This window comes from Triticum urartu, chromosome 5A (genome assembly GCF_056163025.1).
Source record: "Triticum urartu cultivar PI428250 chromosome 5A, HENAU_Tu73, whole genome shotgun sequence".
Classification (NCBI taxonomy): domain Eukaryota; kingdom Viridiplantae; phylum Streptophyta; class Magnoliopsida; order Poales; family Poaceae; genus Triticum; species Triticum urartu.
In genome coordinates, this window is record NC_141877.1 from 131,551,873 (window position 1) to 131,573,764 (window position 21,892).

General features: G+C 44.9%; 1 protein-coding gene across 1 annotated transcript; it reads left to right on the forward strand.

Annotated features, from left to right (window-relative positions):
- Nucleotides 1-8,611: 8,611 nt before the first annotated feature.
- LOC147970573 (uncharacterized) lies at nucleotides 8,612-9,334 on the forward strand. Its single transcript, XM_087523496.1, has one exon. The coding sequence runs from the start codon at nucleotides 8,612-8,614 to the stop codon at nucleotides 9,332-9,334; it is 723 nt and encodes a 240-aa protein (XP_087379622.1).
- Nucleotides 9,335-21,892: the final 12,558 nt, after the last annotated feature.

Below are 21,892 nucleotides of genomic sequence, written 5' to 3' on the forward strand. Positions count from 1 at the left end.
AGGCGATCGAGTCTTGTGGGGAAAAGTGCGCAAACCTCTGCAGAGTGTATAAACTAATCATGGTTAGCCGTGTCCCCGGTTATGGACATCTTGAGTATCTAGTACTTGGATTATCATGTGAATCTCAACATATTACTCTAAAACTTAATTTTGTTGGGTTTAATGATGATGCTTAATTGGGATTGAGAATGCTGTCAACCATTCTCAATGTTTAACAACTACCATGATAGTTAAATAAATTTATTCCTTTGCAGTAGGGAAAAATTGGCTTTTCGCAAAACTGTAACCATAGAGCTTTCCACCAGCCAAATATGCATATAGTATAGCTGTTTCATTCCATTACTCTCTATGTGTTACTTTGCCAGCATATTCCATGTGCTGACCCGTTTCGGGCTGCAACGTTAATGTTGCAGACTTTTCAGACAACGATTAAGGAGTTTTAGGTCGTGGTTCTATACTCAGTGATGCCGTTGGAGTTGATGGACTCACTTATCTTCCAAGCCTTCCGCTGTTATAGTTATTAGATGGCCTTAAGCCATATTTATTGTAATAAGTTCTCTATTGAGACACTCGATGTAATAAGTGTGTGATTGCTACTCTGTTATAAATCCTCCAAGTACTGTGTGGTGTCAGTAATCAGAGCATAGAGATTAGACTGTTTGAGGTCTGGTCGCTACAACACCGCTGGGGCCATCATCATCACCACAATCTACACCAACAACTTCACCGCCCTCATCACCAACTCTTCCCCCCTCTATGCAGTGGTGTAACCCCTCTTTTACCAGCTGTAATCTCTGCTTAAACATGGTGCTCAATGCTATATATTTATTTCCCAATGATGTATGGTTATCCTATGATGTTTGAGTAGATCTGTTTTGTCCTATGGGTTAATTGATGATGGTGATTGGTTTGAGCTGCATGTTTTATTATTGGTGCTGTCCTATGGTGTTCTCTGTGTCGCGCAAGCGTGAGGGATCCCCGCTCTAGGCATTACAAAAAAAGACACATCCGTGACATTTTGGGCCGAATGAAATTTTTTTGTCATACTTATGACACTTCTATGACGATAATTGTGACAAAACCCGGTATCATCACAGATGTGGTGGGCTCCTACTTCTATGACAAAAAATCTTGACAGAAAATGGGCTTTTTGTCCTGGGCGGGCCGGAGACACAGCTGCATGACATTCTTTGGGCCGTCCATGATGGGAAAAACCATGGTAGAAGCGAGGGCGAGGAAAATATCGGGGTGTTCCCGGTTATGGTGGGTGGTCAGGGCCAAACGATGCACGGAGGTTTGCGCGTTTATCTTGTACATGCACGCGCGTGGGTGCGAGGCGTTGGGCTCTAACTGAACCCGAGCGAGGCATTCGCCTACTGAACCCGAGCGATTGCACTGCAGGCTGCGCTTTACTGAACCCGAGCAATCGATCGATTGCTGTTAATTGAACCCGATCGAGCGATTCCTTCGCTACTGCTGCTAACTGAAGCCGATCGATGCTGCCTCTAGATGAACAGTGAGCGTTGCTGGGGGGTTTGGATGAACAGGACCCCGTGGTGTTGCCTCTGGATGAACAAGACCCCAATTGATCGAGCCGGTTGGGGCTGGATGAACAGGACCCCGTGGAGGGCTGGATGAACCGGACCACCCCGCGGAGGGCTGGATGAACAGTAGATGGTGGAGGGGTGGTTGAATAGGAGCCCGTGGAGGGGTGGTTGAACAGGAGCCCGTGGAGAGGGCTAGTTGAAGAGTAACCGGAGGAGTAGCGCGTGGTGGAGGCTGGATGAACATGAGCCCGTGGATGAACAGTCGCAGGTGGAGGCTGGAAGAGGTCCACGGTGGATGAAAAGTAGCCCGTGGAGGCTGGAGGGGGTCGGCGATGGAGATGAACAGTATCCCGTGGAGTCCCGTTTTGCGGTACGCCACACCCCTCCCGATGAACAGGACCCCCTTTTCGACCGTAGCGCTCCAACACAAGTCTGTTTCCTCCGTTTTGCGGTACGCCACACCCCTCCCGATGAACAGGACCCCCGTTTCGACCATAGGAGGTCCGTTTCCTCCGTTTTGTGGTACGCCAGACCCCTCCCGATGAACAGGATCCTATTTCGACCGTGGCCGGTCAAACACAAGGGCGTTTCCTCCCTTCTGCGGTACGCCAGGCCTCGTTTCCATCGGCTGTTCCGTCCAAGCCCTCCCGATGAACACGACGACGCATTCCGTTCCGACCCAGCCGGTTGGCTCCCCATGAACAACACGACGACGATGTTTCTTCGTTCCGACCCAGCGATGTACACGAGCCCTGGCCGTACGTATGCGCGAGTAGGCGTTCGAGACCCTGCTCGCATGTACGTACGTGGCCGTATTTTCTTTCTTGCACACTGGCCGCTGTACGTACGTGTACATGCTACGTGCGCTCCTCTACTACGACATGTGTGCGCCTCTACATGGACCAGTATGTACGTACACGTTCGCGACTAGAATGACAATGCTATGTACGCTTCGACTAGGTGGGTCCCGACTGTCAGGCACTCCCTTGCGTGCGAAGATGTAGCTGGTGGGTCCCAGTAGTCAGGGGGGAATCATTTTTTTTGCCCGGACGCACTTCCTTGCGTGCGAAGATGTCGCTGGTAGGTCCCAACAGTATGGGGGGAAACTTTTTTTGTGAAATACGGTTGCACGTCCAGTGGGTCCCTGCTGTCAGGTGGAGGAATTTATTTTCCTGGTAATAAGGCGGCACTTCCTTGCTGCGGCCGTGGACCCCGCCGTCAGCATCTCCATGTACAGTCCACGTCCGATGGAAGCCGTTCCTTGACCATGTTGACCACGCCGCACCAAGAGCACCAGGGCGGTGGACGACGGGGAGGCCTAGGAAGGGGACGACGTGGAGCCGGGGAAGATGTGGCAGTGGATGCCCACGCATAGAGGAGTATGAGGGTTCACTGGTTCACTGCGGTGTGAGGCTGCCGTCGCCGCAGAATAACAGGGGGTTTGGGTGAGTAGAGGGATGACCTGGATAGTGGTGCGAGTAGTAGGGGCGGTGAGGCCTCCGCGGCATGGCAGCCGGCCACGGGAGGCAGGAGTACAAGGCACGACCGACGCTAGTTTGGGCAAGAAGACCAGAGGTTGAAGAAGCACTACGGCGTTGGATGGACATTGTACGATTACTGGAGCTAGAATCGTTCATATTAACTAAGTTGACAAAGCCCTCCATCCCCGTCAACTTAGTTGGCCCACAAGTCAGCCTCCCACTATTGTGGGTCCTAGCTAGCAGGGGGTATTCATTTTTTGTGCGTAATAGGGAGGCACTTCCTTGCGTGCGAAGATATAGCTGGTGGGTCCGACCTGTCAGCGGTGGGAATGTTTTTTTCGCGAAATACAGAGGCCCTTCCAGTGGGTCCCAGCTATCAGGTGGAGGAATCGTTATTTTGCGCGTAATAAGGAGGCATTTCCTTGCGTGCGGCCGTGGACCCAGCTGTCAGCCTCTCCACGCACAATCTACTTTCGATGGTGTCGTTCGTTGACCACTCCATGTCGAGCGCATCCAAGGTGGTGGACGATGGCGAGGCCCCGGACAGCAACGAGCCAGAAGTGGGAAGACGCGGGAGTAGAGTGGTAGCAGAGAGGTGTACGAGGGTTAACTGGTTCTGGTGCGGTGTGGTTCGGCAGTCGGTGGAGAAGAAAAAGAGATGTGGAGGGGTGGAGGGATGGCCGGGCCAATGGTGGAGTAGCGCTTCACAGCAAAGCGTGCTAAGCAGAGCTACTAGCAGCAGGAGGCGAGAGCAGGTGGTCCCGGCGGCGCTGGAGGAAAAAGACGAGAGATTGAAGATGGATGCCGGTCGTTGGATGTAAATCCAATGGCTAATGATGTCAGAATCATTTGTTGACTAAGTTGACAACGACTTGCATTGGCTTCGACCTATTGGCCCACATTTCAGCCTCCAAAAATGTGTCACATATTCAACCCATTTTTTCAGAATTTACATTCTTTTTTTTGCGGGGTAGAATGTACAGTAAATTTGATTTTTTTTAATTACAGTCCATTAGCTGGGCTGGGTGAACAAAAAATGTAGCGTCCATGCGGTCCATTTATGTTTTTCCTAAAAAAAATTACAGGACATTTGCACTTTCTCAAAATACACGATTCTGCTGGGTTGATTCTAATTATAATGTTGGGGTGGGCGCAACAATGTTATCAAAAAATAAACAGGGGCTGAGCATTTTGTTATGTATATATTTAAATAGTAAGTGATTTATTATTATATTGGTCCTTAAATCTTACCAAGCTTTTGTACACAATCACCAGGATTTTCGTTGCCAAAAAAATTGAGGATTTTATTGTTAAGAAATTATTTTTATAAGTTAATAAGATGTGGGATATTGTTTTCTTACATATGTAAGTATCTGTTAAATATATGATGACAATAACAATAATATATAATAACATATAAAATAATTTAAATATATATAATATAGTTAGAAAGGAAACATAAGTTGGACCAGGCGTTCCTATTTTTATATAGAAAAATAGAATAGACATCTGCGTTTACTTCAAAAAAATACATAAATTGGGCTATCGATGTTTCAGGAAAAATAAAACCTCGGATGGGAGGTCCATAGACCGGTCGATACATGATGGCCCTCAAGAAAATATAAACAGGCCTATGGACCTCCCATCAGAGGTCGTGGGCTGCGCATGTTAAAAAAGAAAGCCTAGACGGGGCAGCCCAAAACCAAGCTTATACTTGCTGCCCTAGTGATAATAAATGATACCTGCTAGCTCCCCGGCTTCGTTGTGAATTTATCTCCTATAGTAACTACATTGTAGCACGTAAAAAATGTAACTATGTTGACAAACTCGTGGGCCCCAACGTCAGTATAGCATTAGGAGGAAGTATTTTTTCGATGAGGCACTTACTTGCGTATGGCCATAGACCTGGTGGGTCCCGACTGTCCGCCTCTCCACGTACAGTCCTCTCCAGATTCCTCTCGTTTGTTCAGCATGTTCACAACGGCATACACCGGTGTCGCGGCGAGTGCACAAAGGTGCAGGAGGAGATCACCACCTAAGGAAGTGCCTTATTTGTAACGAAAACAACTGAACTAGCCTAATGGCCGAGTGACACTACCCGACAGCTGTTCCGCCCGGGTTCGATTCCACCCGTGCAGAGAAAACATCTCCAAATTTTTTTCCTCTGCCTTTATTGACATGTGGGTCCCAATTGCCATCTACGCACACCACTTCCAACACTTGCCAAAACTTCGTCCCTCGTTTTCTCTGTTTTTCGCACACTCGACATTGTGTGGGCATTTTGAAAATAGCATATCTTTTTGACTGTGCATCATATGAAGATGTGCTATGCATGAATGTTGATCAACATGATGTTAACTGGCTGGTAGTTCCAGTTTCGACCATGAATAAAACTTCCAACATGATGTTAACACTGTTTGAAAAGGCCGTGTTAATATAAATGCTCTGCCTCTGAAAGTTGCAGTTTTTTATCTGAAACTAAACTTGGAGTTTCTTATCTGAAAATGAAACTTGCGGTTTCTTCTCTGAGAATCACATTGTCTGCACTTTTATACTCCTATGAAGCTACATTTTTTAAGTGCTAAAAATAGATCTCTAGAATTCATAAAATACTTCATATGCTCAATACTGCAAATCTGAAATTCAAAAGACATTCATATCTGAAAGTACTCTCAAAATACACAACACAATTCATAACCTGCAAATACGAACAACCCTAAGCTCCTGTAACATCCCAAATTTTCAATTTGGAATGTTATACATTAGGTTATCACTGCATATCATATTTTATTTGCTTTTAGCCTGATCCAGAAATTCTACGCAACTCAAGGACCCACAGAGAGAGTTGGGGATTTCGTTATTTTCATATTTGAGTTTTTCTCAAATTTTGAAAACAGGATCATTGATTTTATTTATATTATCTTCCATTATTTCTATAATAAACATATGAGAGAGGGGATAAAATGACTTTCCCAAAATAAATAAATATTAAAGGTTTAATAAAAAATCAAGTAAGATTTTATTTTGGATTTTCTCGCTATTTTATTTGAATTTAGGAAAAATTGCACGTTTTCAAAACTGCATTTTAGGGCCAAGAAAATGTTCATCCTGTTCTAAATATTTTATTTAGACAGTGAAATTTTGTTTTGGCATTTTTAGATTTTTATGTATTTTTCTAGGATTTTTCTTAGTTCAGCGGGACTATTTAAAAAAAACTCCCGCGCGCCCGACTGAGCCGAAGGCCCAGCCGAGCCGGCCCAGCCGCCGCCGCCTCCCGCATCCGGATCAGGACCGGAGTCCCGATCGCCGCCGTCGCCGAGTCCGGGAGGGCCACGCCGCCTCAGCCCCTCTCGCAAGCCACCCCCCCCCTTTATAAACCGACCCGGGGCCCTCCCCTGGAGCCCCACAGCCGGAGCCGCCGCCGCCGCAAGCCATCGCCGCCCCGCCGCCTTGCACCGCCGCCGCAAGCCACCGCCGCCCCGCCGCCTTGCGCCGCCGCCGCCAGGAGCCGCCGCCCCGCCACCCCACGCCGCCCATCGCCACCGGAGCCCCCCCCCCCCCCGAACCCCGCCGGACCTCGCCGGAGCCCGAGCCGAGGTAGCCGCCCGCCACCCCGGTTTTCTAAGAAAAACCAATCCAGTTTTTTTAGAAACCCTAGGTTTATTTTTTTAGATCGATTTTATCGGTTTTTTAGGTAGCGTTCGCTTGTTCGTTCGTTTTAACGAACGCGTTCACCGTTTAGTTTCAGATAACGAATATTCGTTCGTTAATCTGTTCGTCAGTTTTTCTTTTTCTCGGATTTTCCGTGATTATTTCTGATCGCGATTTCTGATCCGATTTTCATTTTAGTTTATCTTTTCACTCGTTTATCGGAAACAGGCGATTCAAATGCCTTGAGTTTCGTCTCGAAACCCTCTTTCCGTTTAACCAACTCAAACAAGTTTTTGCATCTGTAAAATTTGACATAGATCCATATTAGTAAACAAAGTTTGTTTCTTTCGTTGTTTGACTTTCGTTGTTTCGTTCGATTTGATTCTTTTTGCAAACCGGAGTTCTTAAGTTGAACTTTCTGGTTAGTTTTCTTATTTGAGTTTTACCCATGCATTAGATTAGTACTTATTGTGTGCTTTTTTGTTTGCGATAGAGTACCCAGAGTGCGCCGCTTGCTACTTTGAATCTCTAGGTTTCACGGATCATCAGCAAGGCAAGTAACACTTTGATCATACCTCTTTACTACCCAGTTTTATTGCATTAGATCAATCCTCAAACAATTGCATGATTAGGATCTAATTAAATTGTGGGTTTTGGGAAGTAGATGAGGTAGTACCTATTACCTGTTTTATTATCAAACCCTTGGGTGTTACTTCTACGTTTGCTTATTATGCCATGCTATGCTAGTAGACGTGGATTGGGTGAGTGTATCCATGACAGATGTGAGATTGATAAATTAATGGTTTATTTAAGGTGGCAACTTAAACACACATCTGGGTGGATTGAGGCACCTGGGTATTCCAGCGATTGCCTGTTTTTCTTTATGGACCGCCACCTAGGCTCAAAGGGGTCATGAGATTATTCATACTAGAAACTTCCGTGTGCAGCCAAAAGCTACTATGGGCTCTAGCATAGTTGACTAAGTCGTGCGAATTCTTACAGTGGTAGACTAGCAGATGTAGGGGATGTAGGTTGGTATTGTCTACCCGGTCGTAAGGTGCTCGAAAGACTATGTCTCTGTCATCCGTTTCTCAAACATCATGCAGTGCGATAATCCCAACGGAGGAGATCGAGTCTTGTGGGGAAAAGTGCGCAAACCTCTGCAGAGTGTATAAACTAATCATAGTTAGCCGTGTCCCCGGTTATGGACGTCTTGAGTATCTATTACTTGGATTATCATGTGAATCTCATCATGTTACTTTTAATTAATACTGTTGGGTTTTAATGATGATATTTAATTGGGATTGAGAGGATGTCTATCTTCTCAATGTTTAACAACCACCATGATAGTTAAATAAAATTTATTCATTTGCAGTAGGAAAAAATTGGCTTTATGCAAAAAACTATAACCATAGAGCTTTCCACCCGCCATATATGCATGTAGTATAGCTTTATTCCTTCATTACTCTCTATGTGTTACATTACCAGCATATTACATGTGCTGACCCATTTTCGGGCTGCAACGTTCATGTTGCAGAATTTTCAGACGACGAGTAAGGTGCCTTTAGGTCGTGGTTCTATACTCAGTGATGCCGTTGGAGTTGATGGACTCACTTATCTTCCAAGCCTTCCGCTGTTATCGTTATTAGATGGCCTTAAGCCATATTTATTATAATAAGTTCTCTTTTGAGACATTTGATGTAATAAGTGTGTGATTGCTACTCTGTTATAAATCCTTCAAGTAATGTGTGTGTCAGCATTACTGATCCAGGGATGACACTAAAGCACAGAGATCGAACTTTTTGAGGTCTGGTCGCTACAAGATGGTATCAGAGCACACGCTGACTGTAGGACACGACCACTAAGCTAAAAGCCCTAGATCACTACTCACTCTTCTCATTTCTGACTCCTCATCTTTTCTACTCTTTTAGGATGGCAGATGCAAGGAACAAGTTCATGCAACCGGATGAAGATACACCCTTTGGACGTCACTTGAAGGAAGTCACTAGATACCTGAACATCGGAGTACCAAGCTTCACCGGGACCTACAACGCCACTTTACCTGAAGAGGAACGCTGGATGATTCAAGTTCAAGTTCCAGGAAGGACGTTCATGCCCGTCACTGAGCCCATAGAGTTTTCCTTTGATGCACCAACCTGGAGTCTAGGAAAGAGCATGGCAGCCCACATCACTATGCGGCGCATTGGAGAAGTTTACCACAAGGATCTCAAGGATACTATCTACCAGATTTGTGGGCGCCGAGATGAGCAATGGGAGATGATCAGCACCAAGAAGGATAGATCAATTGCAGCTTTCATCCAGGAGTTAAACCAGCACATTCGACGCCAGGAGAATCAGATGTGTGCAGACATGATAGACCTGAAGAAAGCCATGACCAAGATCACGGAGCTGGAGGAAGAACTCAAGTCTACACGCGACGGATATGAGGAGGAAATAGCAAAACTAGTAGAGCAGAATGATGATCTGAACAAGAAGCTAAAAGTGTTCATGGGATTTCCCGCAACTAGAGGAGAAGACGAAGATTGCACTTGTCTAGAGAACTACATCATCATCGACGACACCGACTCGGACCCAGTCGATGTTGATGAAGCTGCAGCAGATATCATGGAGTCTTCATCGGAGCAGTTTTTCTAGTCGACCACCATAACAGTAGTAGTATTCTCCCATGTATCTAGTGTAGCCCGAGCACTTTTTGTAACGATAGATAGACCGTTGTATGCCCTTGCTTGATTGAATGAAGTGATTTTGTTTGCATTTGCCTCATGTGCATATGGGTAGTGTTTTCCCTCTAGACCTCATTCTATTCTATATTCTCATCTTTTCCAAACCCCAGATGCCTCCGAGACATGACAATGGATTTGCTTTCCCACCGGAGCTCACTCAGTTGATCCAGCAGCAGAATACGTTGATGCAGTTGCTAGTCCAGAATCAGAATCAGGGGAACAACAACAACAACAACAACAACCCACCACCGCCACCACCTGTTGATCACTTAACCCATTTTCTTAGGCTGAATCCGCCGGTGTTCTCTAGTAGCACCGAGCCTATAGTAGCAGATGATTGGCTCCGCAAGATTGGAAGGGAGTTAACCACTACAGGATATACTGATGCTGAGAAGGTGCGCTTTGCCGCACATCAGTTGGATGGACCAGGAGCATCATGGTAGGAAAATTACACTGTCACCTACCCTATATCCACGATGACATGGGACCAGTTTCAGCAGGCTTTCCGTACAGCCCATGTTTCAGCAGGAGCTATGGCCATGAAGAAGCGTGAGTTTCGCAACTTGCGCCAAGGAGGATGGACAGTTGGCCAGTATGTGGATGACTTTAGTAAGCTAGCACGTTATGCCCCAGATGACGTTGCTACGGATGCAGCTAAGCAGGAGAAGTTTTTGGAAGGACTGAATGATGAGTTGAGCATGCAGTTGATGGTAGCAAGCTTCAACAACTACCAGGAGTTGGTAGATCGCGCTCTTATGATTGAAGGGAAGCAGCAGCAGATTGAAAACCGCAAGAGGAAGTATGGACAAGGGAAGTACAATTCTAGAGCTCAGCAGAAGCCACGTTTACCCCGAAACCGGGAGGACATTTTCAGCATACCCATGGAGGAGGCAGCTCGCACAATCATAATGGCCCCAAGAATGGTAATGGGAATGGAGGAAGCAACAGCCAGAACTGTACCAACCCATCAACGCCAGCCAAGAGAGACCTGAGCCAAGTCACTTGCTATAAGTGCCAGAAGACTGGACATTACGCCAATGAATGTCCTGAATCCCAGAATGGAAATGGCAATGTAAGGTCTGGGAAGAAGCCGAACCCTTTCAATAGGGGACAGGTGAACCACGTTAACGTGGAGGAAGTTGAAGCTCAGCTAGATGCAGTAATAGGTAAGTTTTTGGTTAAGTCATTTACTGCACTCGTTCTTTTTGATACTGGTGCATCGCATTCATACATCTCAAGGGGATTTGTGGATAAGTATAAACTGCCAACCCAAGCCCTTAGGTCACCCATGTTAGTAACTTTGCCTGGAGCGGAGTATATGGCTAGTCTATGGTGTGATCGGTTACCATTAAGGATTGGTAACTATGTATTTCCCTCAGACCTAATAGTATTGGAATCTCAAGGATTAGATGTGATATTAGGCATGGATTGGTTATCGAAGTATGGAGGGAACATTGAATGCGCCAGTAAGTCAATTTTACTTACGACGCCAGAAGGAAGAAGGATCAAGTATGTATCCCGGCATGTGCCAAAAGAGGACTCAAGTAAATTCCTTCTCAGGAGTTGTGCAGGAGGAAGTACCAGTGGTGGAGGATTTCCCTGACGTATTTCCAAAGGAGTTGCCAGGCATGCCACCGGATAGAGATATTGAGTTTTTGATTGAGCTTTTGCCAGGCACAGGGCCCATATCTAAGAGACCATACAGGATGCCCGCAAAAGATTCAGAGGAGATCAAGAAGCAGATTAAGGAGTTACTGGATAAAGGTTATATTCGCCCAAGTTCTTCACCTTGGGGATCGCCAGTACTTCTAGTGGAGAAGAAGGATGGATCGTTAAGGATGGTTGTTGATTATCGAGGATTGACTAAAGTAACAATCAAGAACAGGTACCCACTGCCGATGATTAATGATCTGTTTGATCGATTGCAAGGAGCTAAGGTATTTTCCAAGATCGATCTGCGATCAGGATACCATCAGTTAAAAATTTGAGAGTAGGATATACCTAAGACGGCTTTTACCACCAGGTATGGGCTATACGAGTATACCGTTATGTCATTTGGTCTGACTAACTGTAGGATCGAAAGTATGTCTAGAGGGGGGGTGATTAGACTACTTGACCAAATAAAAATCTAGCTTTTCCCAATTTTAGTTCTTGGCAGATTTTAGCTATCTTAGCACAAGTCAAGCAATCTCCACACAATTCAAGCAAGCATGCAAAAAGAGTATATGAGCAGCGGAAAGTAAAGCATGCAACTTGCAAGAATGTAAAGGGAAGGGTTTGGAGGATTCAAACGCAATTGGAGACACGGATGTTTTTGTCGTGGTTCCGATAGGTGGTGCTATCGTACATCCACGTTGATGGAGACTTCAACCCACGAAGGGTAACGGTTGCGTGAGTCCACGGAGGGCTCCACCCACGAAGGGTTCACGAAGAAGCAACCTTGTCTATTCCATCATGGCCGTCGCCCACGAAGGACTTGCATCACTAGCGGTAGATCTTCACGAAGTAGGCGATCTCCTTGCCCTTACAAACTCCTTGGTTCAACTCCACAATCTTGTCGGAGGCTCCCAAGTGACACCTAGCCAATCTAGGAGACACCACTCTCCAAGAAGTAACAAATGGTGTGTTGATGATGAACTCCTTGCTCTTGTGCTTCAAATGATAGTCTCCCCAACACTCAACTCTCTCTCACAGGATTTGGATTTGGTGGAAAGAAGATTTGAGTGGAAAGCAACTTGGGGAAGGCTAGAGATCAAGATTCATATGGTTGGAATGGGATATCTTGACCTCAACACAAGTGTAGGTGGTTCTCTCTCAGAAAATGTGTATTGGAAGTGTAGGTATGTTCTGATGGCTCTCTCCATGAATGAAGAGTGGGTGGAGGGGTATATATAGCCTCCACACAGAATCTAACCGTTACACACAATTTGCCAAACTCGGTGGGACCGAATGGTTAAACTCGGTCGGACCGATTCAGCAAACCTAGTGACCGTTAGGATTTTCGGTGGGACTGAGATGCAACTCGGTAGGACCGATATGGTTAGGGTTAGGGCATAACGTAATCTCGGTGTGACCGATTACACAAACTCGGTGGGACCGATTTTGGTAATAAGCTAACCAGAGAGTTGGTCAGGTAAACTCGGTGGGACCGATTCGCTCATCTCGGTGAGACCGAAATGTTAAAAAAGGGAAACAGAGAGTTTACATTGCAATCTCGGTGGGACCGATCGCTCATCTCGGTAAGACCAAAACGTTACGAAGGGAAATAGAGAGATTACAATCCCATCTCGGTGAGACCGAGATCCCTATCGGTGAAACCGAATTGCCTAGGGTTTGTGGCAGTGGCTATGACATTTGAAACTCGGTGGCGCCGGATAGAAAGAATCGGTGGGGCCGAGTTTGACTTTTGGTTTAGGTCATATGTGGATGTGGGAAGGTAGTTGAGGGTTTTGGAGCATATCACTAAGCACTTTGAGCAAGCAAGCCATTAAGCAACACCTCATCCCTCCTTGATAGTATTGGCTTTTCCTATAGACTCAATGTGATCTTGGATCACTAAAATATAAAATGTAGAGTCTTGATCTTGAAGCTTGAGCCAAACTTTTTGTCCTTAGAATTTTGAGGGATCCACTTTCCTCATCCATGCCATGCCATTCATTGAGCTTTTCCTGAAATATTAATCTTGGAATAATGTTAGCTCAATGAGCTATATGTTGTTAGGAATTACCAAAACCACCCAGGGATAGTTTCACTTTCAATCTCCCCCTTTTTGGTAATTGATGACAACATATAGATCAAAGCTTCGACAAATGATAATAAGAGTGAAAGATATCGTCGCTTTGAGAAGTATGTGAAAAGCAAGAGCTCCCCCTAAATTTGTGCATATCTTAAGATTTTCTTTGGACTGCAAATGCACAATGAGTTAGGATCATAGGTTACTCTTCAATGTCACATACATCTTGGTGGAGCGCTCACAATGATAAGAATTAAATACATGCACTCATCACCAAGCAAAGTGAATGATCATATAAGGATAAGTAAGATAATATCATCTAACAAGCATAAGTGTAGCTTATGATCAACCACATGATCATCAATGTCTCACAGATAATAGCGCAGTATCTCAAGCAATCAAAAGACAAACAAAGTTCAACCACCAAAGCAAGAGAGAATAAAAAGCAACGCTCTCTCTCGAAGCCTATGATCTATACATTTTTCTCCCCCTTTGGCAACAAGTTACCAAAAAGTTCATAGAAAATGCATAGCACTAGAACGTCTCTCAGGCTTGGTCTTCAGGTGGTGGTGTCCGGAGAACTCCAAGGACGAAGGCTTCAGTTGAAGTAGACGGAGCTGATGAAGCTGTAGCTGGTGCAGATGAAGTGGCTCTATTGTTCGGTATAGGCACTGCAGCAGATCTCTGGGCTCGAGGCACTCTGGCAAATGCATCAGTGGTTGTCTTACCCTTCCTGTCCTGCATGTCATCATGTAGCTGCTCCACAACAGACTGAATCTCAGTTACTTTGACATCTAAATCATAGAATTTTTGTTCCACGATTCTTTCCAGGCTCTCTTGGTTTTGAGTTAGGGTGTCCAACCCCTTCTCAATCCTCAGAGATGATGCTATCAAGTAACCAAGCTGGTCCTGCTTGCTTTTCAAAAAGTACTCAGATGCCTCCTCTTGAGTTGGCATCTTGGCAGCCTTCTCCATCTTTGCCTTCTCCTTCTTTGCTTGTGCTTGCACTGAGGAGGGTCCATCTTCATTCATCACAACTTGGTTGTCCTCGAAGTCAGGATAGATAGGCAAGTGTTCCTTATCCAACAAGTATGTGCATGTGCCCATCTTTGAGTTTATCAACTCCTGGATCTGTGGGGCATATCCACAACTTCTTTTCTGGTCAGCTGCAGTCCTCTTGATAGTCTCAACTATAAGGCTCATGACCTTGAACTTCTGTGGCACATCAAATATATGTAGCAAGTTAATTGCATGGCCTCTGATCATTCTGTGATCACTAGACTTGGGCAAGAGAGTGTGCCTAAGGATCCAATTGATTGTAGGCAGCCCTGACAGCAAGTGTTTTACTGACCCAAACTGGTGAGTCTCAAGATCATCTTCGGGAATCTCCTTACATATTTTCCATAGAGTTGTGATCCATCTTCTTCTTGGCATAGACATCCAAGTCATCTTCTTTTTCCTTAGGAGCATTGATCAGATTTGCCCATTCCTTAGTAGTTGAGTGGTACCTAGTACCTTTAGACATCCATACTATCCTGCCATCTGGATAGAAGTGTGTTGTGGAGTAGAATTGCATTATGAGCTCCTCATTCCACTTTGTGAGCTTCTGCCCAACAAAGTCTGCAACTCCACAAGCACTGAAGCTGTCAAACACACCAGGATAGTGTTCCTCATTTTCCTTCATGTAGGTCCAGTTGACCCACCTCATATCACACACTATAGGCTTCTTGTCCAACAAAATTGTCTCATAGAAATCCTGTTGTTCCTTTGTGTGTAACCTGTAATCAACAGCAGTCCTTCTCCTGGTAGCATATGGATCTGTCTCTCTCCATTTCCTCAGTCCTGAGTCTCTCTTGATCTTCATGTTCTCAGCCACAGGATGAGCATCATTGTGGTCTGGAATTTTTGGCTTCAATTTTCTCAGAACATGCTCTTCATCTTCTTTTCCAGCAACAGTCTCAGGCATTGGGGCCTTGTTCTTCTCAGCAGCTGGTATGTTTCTGGTATTTCTCTTTGGTGCAGTCTTGGGCTTGGAGGCAGCTTTGGGTGCTTCTTTGGGCTTTGATGATGCAGCCCCTGTCCTGATAGCATCACCCATAAGCTTCTGTGCCTTGGGTGCTGGTGCAGCAACCTCTTCTTCCTCTTCTTCTTCCATCATGGAAGCCTTTCCAATCACTCTGGCCATGGTCTTCTTTACCCTTTCCTTCCTTTTCTTTCCTTATGCAGCAGGCTCTTTGGGTTGAGATTCCAAAGATGCTTGAGAGGATGCTCTGGCCTTAGACATTGGTTGTCTTCCTGCTGGCCTTTTGATCTTCATTCCTGGCTTAACTGCAGCTGACCTGTACTCCTTCTTAACCACTTTCTTCTTTGATGTGGCCTCATCCTCAGTGGCCACATAGTCTTCATCCTCAGACTCTGAAGTTTTCTTCTTGCTTGCTCTAGTGGCAGCCTTTGGCAAATTGCTTGGGGTGCTCCTGCTACCATCATCTGAACTTCTAGAGGGACTAGTGCCCTCACTCAGGTGAACCTGCTCCTCTGACCTGTTCTGGCTGTCACTCTGGTCAGACATGTTGCAAACACTAACTGCAGACCCTGTGAATAGATTGTAGATGAGATAGAGTGGATGAGCATCACAAAATACAGAGATTTTTGCAAAAGAATGAGTCAAAACTTGGTTTTAGTTTTCCACAGAAAGCATTTCGGATTAACCGATTTGCAAACTCGGTGATACCGAAGCAGCTATTGGAACCTAAACTAGTGAACTCGGTCAGACCGAGTCACAGTTCGGTGGCACCGAGACTGCTAGGGTTTCACAAAGTCCTGAACTCAGTCACACCGATTTGCAATTCTCAGTCAGACCGAGAACCACATGTGCAATGGCCTTGGCCGAATCGGTGGAACCGAGTTCTGCAACCCGGTGGGTCCGAGATGGTTTCGGCGGAAACCTAACCCTAAATTTTCGATTCAACTCTAATCTACGGAGTGTTTTGACTGGATAGAAGTGTTTCAATCGTGGTAAGAATCATAATGAATACAATGTGCTAGGAATCGGACGGGGATAGCACTGTGATCGAGTCCATACCCTAGTTTGGCGATGAACTCGCTACGGCGGCAACGGCGGGGAAGAATTCCATTGACGGCGGCGGAGACCAGCGACAGGAGGCGGCTGGCGACAAGGAGGACGATCCGGAGACCCAGGAGGCAGAGTGAGCTATGCGCGGGCGAAGGGGTTTTGGAGAAATTTCCAAAATTGTGCCCGTGATTATATATAGCCCGACCCTGTCGGTGTGACCGAGTGGAACAACTCGGTGGCACCGAGATGCATAACTGTTGACAGTTACAGCAACTCCGTGTGACCGAAAAGTTCAAATCGGTTGCACCGAGATTGAAAACCTTGATCGACTTAGTGATCTCGGTATGACTGAAATGGAGGAATCGGTCAGACCAAAACACACAAAGAAGTTTTGGAAGTTTAAGTCTATGACGAATCGGGGACTCCGAGTGCTCCTCACACAGAGTGGTTCGAATCTGACTTGATCAAACTTTGTGATGTAGCATGAATAGAGTTTGAGACGAGAAAAGCATAGATAGCTAGAGAGGGTTCTTAGGCATTCTTGTCCATCCACTTGGAAAAATAAAAGAAAACCAATCAATCAAAACAACAAGTGGATGTCCTCGAATGAGTAAAATATGCAATCAACATGCTCACACAATAAAATGGCAATTGAAATATGTGGCAAAGCATGCACAACTAATTCTAGCATCTATCAAACAATTTGCGATGACTAGGTCATCTATATATGAGTATATTGACTTAGGAGTCAAATGAGAACATTTGATCATAGGTCATACTCATCGCTTAAGCACAAGTGGGGTTACCACTTTTACATAAAGCATTGTTGTGTTCACACCATTAGAGTTGCTTTAGCTCAATTCTTAGAGTAAAGCTCCCCCTAGATGTGAGATCCCCCCTAAGAGGGATGAACTAACCTTGGGTTTTGTCGATGATGACTTCATGTAGATGTTGAAGATGTGGATGCTCAATGTTGATGTAGATCATTTGGAGCTATCCATTGGAGTGAGTTGCACTTTCAATACCTACACGGGTTAGTCCCACAAGGAACAAACAAGGATATCCATAGACATAGAGTGATGCACACACAAGATGATGTCTATGAAAGCTTTTAGGTTACCTTGTCCCTTGTCTTACCAACAAAAGGGTTTGTGACTCCTTGAGCTAGTACAAGATGTGGAAGTTGATTGCACTTGTTCTTGCCAAGATGATAAGAGTGAAGTATGTTGGCGGAGTCACCCTCAAGAACTCTCTAGTTCTTATTCTTCGGGATCCACACCATCTTGATGGGAATCCTCGGTGTTGTAGTTGTACTTGATGAAGTGGAACTTGAAGTAGTCTTGGGAACCCACTTGACCAAGGCCTTAGGAGCTTCTTCAAATGCATCAATTTCCTCTTGAAGCTTGTCCTTGCCTTTTTGCTTGTGGTCTTGTGGTGGAAGATCATCTTGAGCTTGTGTCCCTTTGAGAGAAGTAGGATCATACTTCTCTTGTTGAGGAACAAACTTCGTCTTGGGGTATTTATCTTCTTCCCACTCAACTCCATTGGCATTGAACTTTCGTTCAAAACCAACACCTTGATTCTTCCGGTGCCTTCCTTGCTTGCGTACAATTTCCTCGAATTGCTTACTTCCGGCAAGGCTCTTGTAAACACCTTTCTCTATAATTCCCTTCAATAAGCTATTTTCTTGCTCAAGTGTAACTTGGCTAAGAGAATCATTGGTGGAATCAAGAGAACTACTAGAAGCAACAATATTGGATTTAGCATGATTATTGTTACTACTAGAGGAAGAATCTTTCTTGTTCTTGTTACTAGACTTGACTTGAGGCATGTAAGTGGATAAGAGTAAATGCTTGGCAATGTAAGAAGAACTTTTCTTGCGAAGATCATCATTGATTGCTTTTAAGAACTCATGCTCTTGCTCAAGGTTGAGCTTTTCAAAGCGCAATTTCTCATGAGTCCTTAAAAGTTCTCGATGATCTCCTAAGATAGTTTCATGAGCTAACTTAAGAGTGTTTAGTTCTTTAGTTAGAGACTCAATCTTCTCCTTATCATTGTCATTCGTTTTATCTTGATTAGCATGATTAATTGACGTTTCATCATAGTATTCATCACTAGAGTTGTCAACAAGTAAATCATCATCACCTAACAAGTCATCTTCATCACTATTGAAATCAACATACTCGGGGTGTGATACCTTTGGGCCTTTAGCCATGAAGCATGTTCCAACTCCTTCATTTGGTGAGTCAAATATGTCGTAGGAGTTGGTTGTCACAAGTGCTAGACCGGCAACACCTTCATCTTGAGTATATTCAGAGTCGGAGTGATAGCTTCTCTCGGAGTGGTTGTCGAAGTCGGAGCCGGATACCCATTCACCAACATGAGCTTGATGTCTTCGTTTTGTGTAGCTCCTTGATGACTTGTCCTTTCTTTCCGAATCCTTGCTTCTCCGTGAGGGTCTTCGCTCATAACGATCATCTCTACTCCTTCTTTCTCTAGATGGTGATTCTTCTCTTCTCTTGTAGGGGGTCGTACACTCATTGGAATAGTGTCTGGGCCTTCCATAATTGTAGCAGTTTCGCTCTCGACTAGAAGATCTTTTGTCATTGTTGGACCTTGACTTGGAGTTTCTCTCTTTGCTCCTACTCTTGTAGAACTTGTTGAAGTTCTTCACCATTAAGCTCAATTCTTCATTGAAGGTTTGTTTCTCACTCGATGATGTGGGGGCTTCACATGAGGCTTTGTAAGCACCACTTGATTTGTTGTGAAGTTCCTCTTTATCCTTGAGTGACATCTCATGAGAAACAATTCTTCCGATGACTTCCGTTGGCTTGAGATCTTTGTAATTGGGCATCATTTATATCAATGTGCACACGGTATCATATTTTCCATCCACGGCTGTTAGGATCTTCTTGATGATGAATCTATCGGTCATCTGTTCACTCCCTAAGCCCGCAATCTCATTTGTGATAAGAGCAAGCCTAGAGTACATTTCAGCGACACCTTCACCATCCTTCATTTTGAACTTGTCAAGTTGACTTTGAAGCACATCCAACTTGGATTCCTTGACGGAGTCGGTACCTTCATGCATGTTAATCAAAGTATCCCAAATTTCCTTTGCATTCGCAAGACGGCTGATTTTGTTGAATTCTTCGAGGCACAATCCATTGAAGAGGATATCACAAGCTTGAGCATTGTATTGTAGCATCTTCAACTCATCTGCGGTAGCTTCACGATTCGGTTCTCTCCCATCAAAGAATTCACCTTGCAAGCCAACACACACAATAGCCCAAACGGCAGGGTTATGTCCAAGAATATGCATTTTCATATTATGCTTCCAACTAGCAAAATTTGTACCATCAAAGTAAGGACCTCTACGGTGATAATTTCCCTCGCTAGACGCCATACTCTCCTAGGTTGTGAAACCAAGGCTATGACCACCAAAAGCTATGGAAATCAAAGCAAATGGAGACCAAAGCTCTGATACCACTTATAGGATCGAAAGTATGTCTAGAGGGGGGTGATTAGACTACTTGACCAAATAAAAATCTAGCCCTTTCCCAATTTTAGTTCTTGGCAGATTTTAGCTATCTTAGCACAAGTCAAGCAATCTCCACACAATTCAAGCAAGCATGCAAATAGTGTATATGAGCAGCGGAAAGTAAAGCATGCAACTTGCAAGAATGTAAAGGGAAGGGTTTGGAGGATTCAAATGCAATTGGATACACGGATGTTTTTGTCGTGGTTCCGATAGGTGGTGCTATCGTACATCCACGTTGATGGAGACTTCAACCCACGGAGGGTAATGGTTGCGCGAGTCCACGGAGGGCTCCACCCACGAAGGGTCCACGAAGAAGGAACCTTGTCTATTCCATCATGGCCATCGCCCACGAAGGACTTGCCTCACTAGAGGTAGATCTTCACGAAGTAGGCGATCTCCTTGCCCTTACAAACTCCTTGGTTCAACTCCACAATCTTGTCGGAGGCTCCCAAGTGACACCTAGCCAATCTAGGAGACACCACTCTCCAAGAAGTAACAAATGGTGTGTTGATGATGAACTCCTTGCTCTTGTGCTTCAAATGATAGTCTCCCCAACACTCAACTCTCTCTCACAGGATTTGGATTTGGTGGAAAGAAGATTTGAGTGGAAAGCAACTTGGGGAAGGCTAGAGATCAAGATTCATATGGTTGGAATGGGATATCTTGACCTCAACACAAGTGTAGGTGGTTCTCTCTCAGAAAATGTGTACTGGAAGTGTAGGTATGTTCTGATGGCTCTCTCCATGAATGAAGAGTGGGTGGAGGGGTATATATAGCCTCCACACAGAATCTAACCGTTACACACAATTTGCCAAACTCGGTGGGACCGAATGGTTAAACTCGGTCGGACCGATTCAGCAAACCTAGTGACCGTTAGGATTTTCGGTGGGACTGAGATGCAACTCGGTAGGACCGATATGGTTAGGGTTAGGGCATAACGTAATCTCGGTGTGACCGATTACACAAACTCGGTGGGACCGATTTTGGTAATAAGCTAACCAGAGAGTTGGTCAGGTAAACTCAGTGGGACCGATTCGCTCATCTCAGTGAGACTGAAATGTTACAAAAGGGAAACAGAGAGTTTACATTGCAATCTCGGTGGGACCGATCGCTCATCTCGGTAAGACCGAAACGTTACGAAGGGAAACAGAGAGATTACAATCCCATCTCGGTGAGACCGAGATCCCTATCGGTGAAACCGAATTGCCTAGGGTTTGTGGCAGTGGCTATGACATTTGAAACTCAGTGGCGCCGGATAGAAAGAATCGGTGGGGCCAAGTTTGACTTTTGGTTTAGGTCATATGTGGATGTGGGAAGGTAGTTGAGGGTTTTGGAGCATATCACTAAGCACTTTGAGCAAGCAATCCATTAAGCAACACCTCATCCCTCCTTGATAGTATTGGCTTTTCCTATAGACTCAATGTGATCTTGGATCACTAAAATATAAAATGTAGAGTCTTGATCTTGAAGCTTGAGCCAAACTTTTTGTCCTTAGAATTTTGAGGGATCCACTTTCCTCATCCATGCCATGCCATTCATTGAGCTTTTCCTGAAATATTAATCTTGGAATAATGTTAGCTCAATGAGCTATATGTTGTTAGGAATTACCAAAACCACCCGGGGATAGTTGCACTTTCACTAACGCACCTGCATATTTCATGAACATGATGAACAAGGTGTTTATGGAGTTTTTGGATAAGTTCATCGTGGTGTTCATTGATGATGTTTTGTTCTACTCAAAGAATGAAGAGGAGAATAAGGAGCATTTGCGTTTGGTACTTGAGAAGCTCAGAGAACATCAGCTATATGCCAAGTTCAGCAAATGTGAGTTTTGGTTGAAGGAAGTTGGATTCCTCGGACATGTTATATCCGGAGAAGGTATAGCAGTAGATCCCACCAAGGTTGTCACTGTGACAAATTGGGAAGCACCCACAACAGTTGGAGAGATCCGGAGTTTTCTTGGATTTGCAGGATACTACCGGAGATTCATAGAGAATTTCTCAAAAATTGCTAAGCCTATGATGGAGTTGTTGAAGAAGGATACCAAGTTCAAATGGACTGAGGAATGTGAGGCCAGTTTCCAGGAGTTAAAGAAACGTTTGCTTACCTCGCCAGTGTTGAT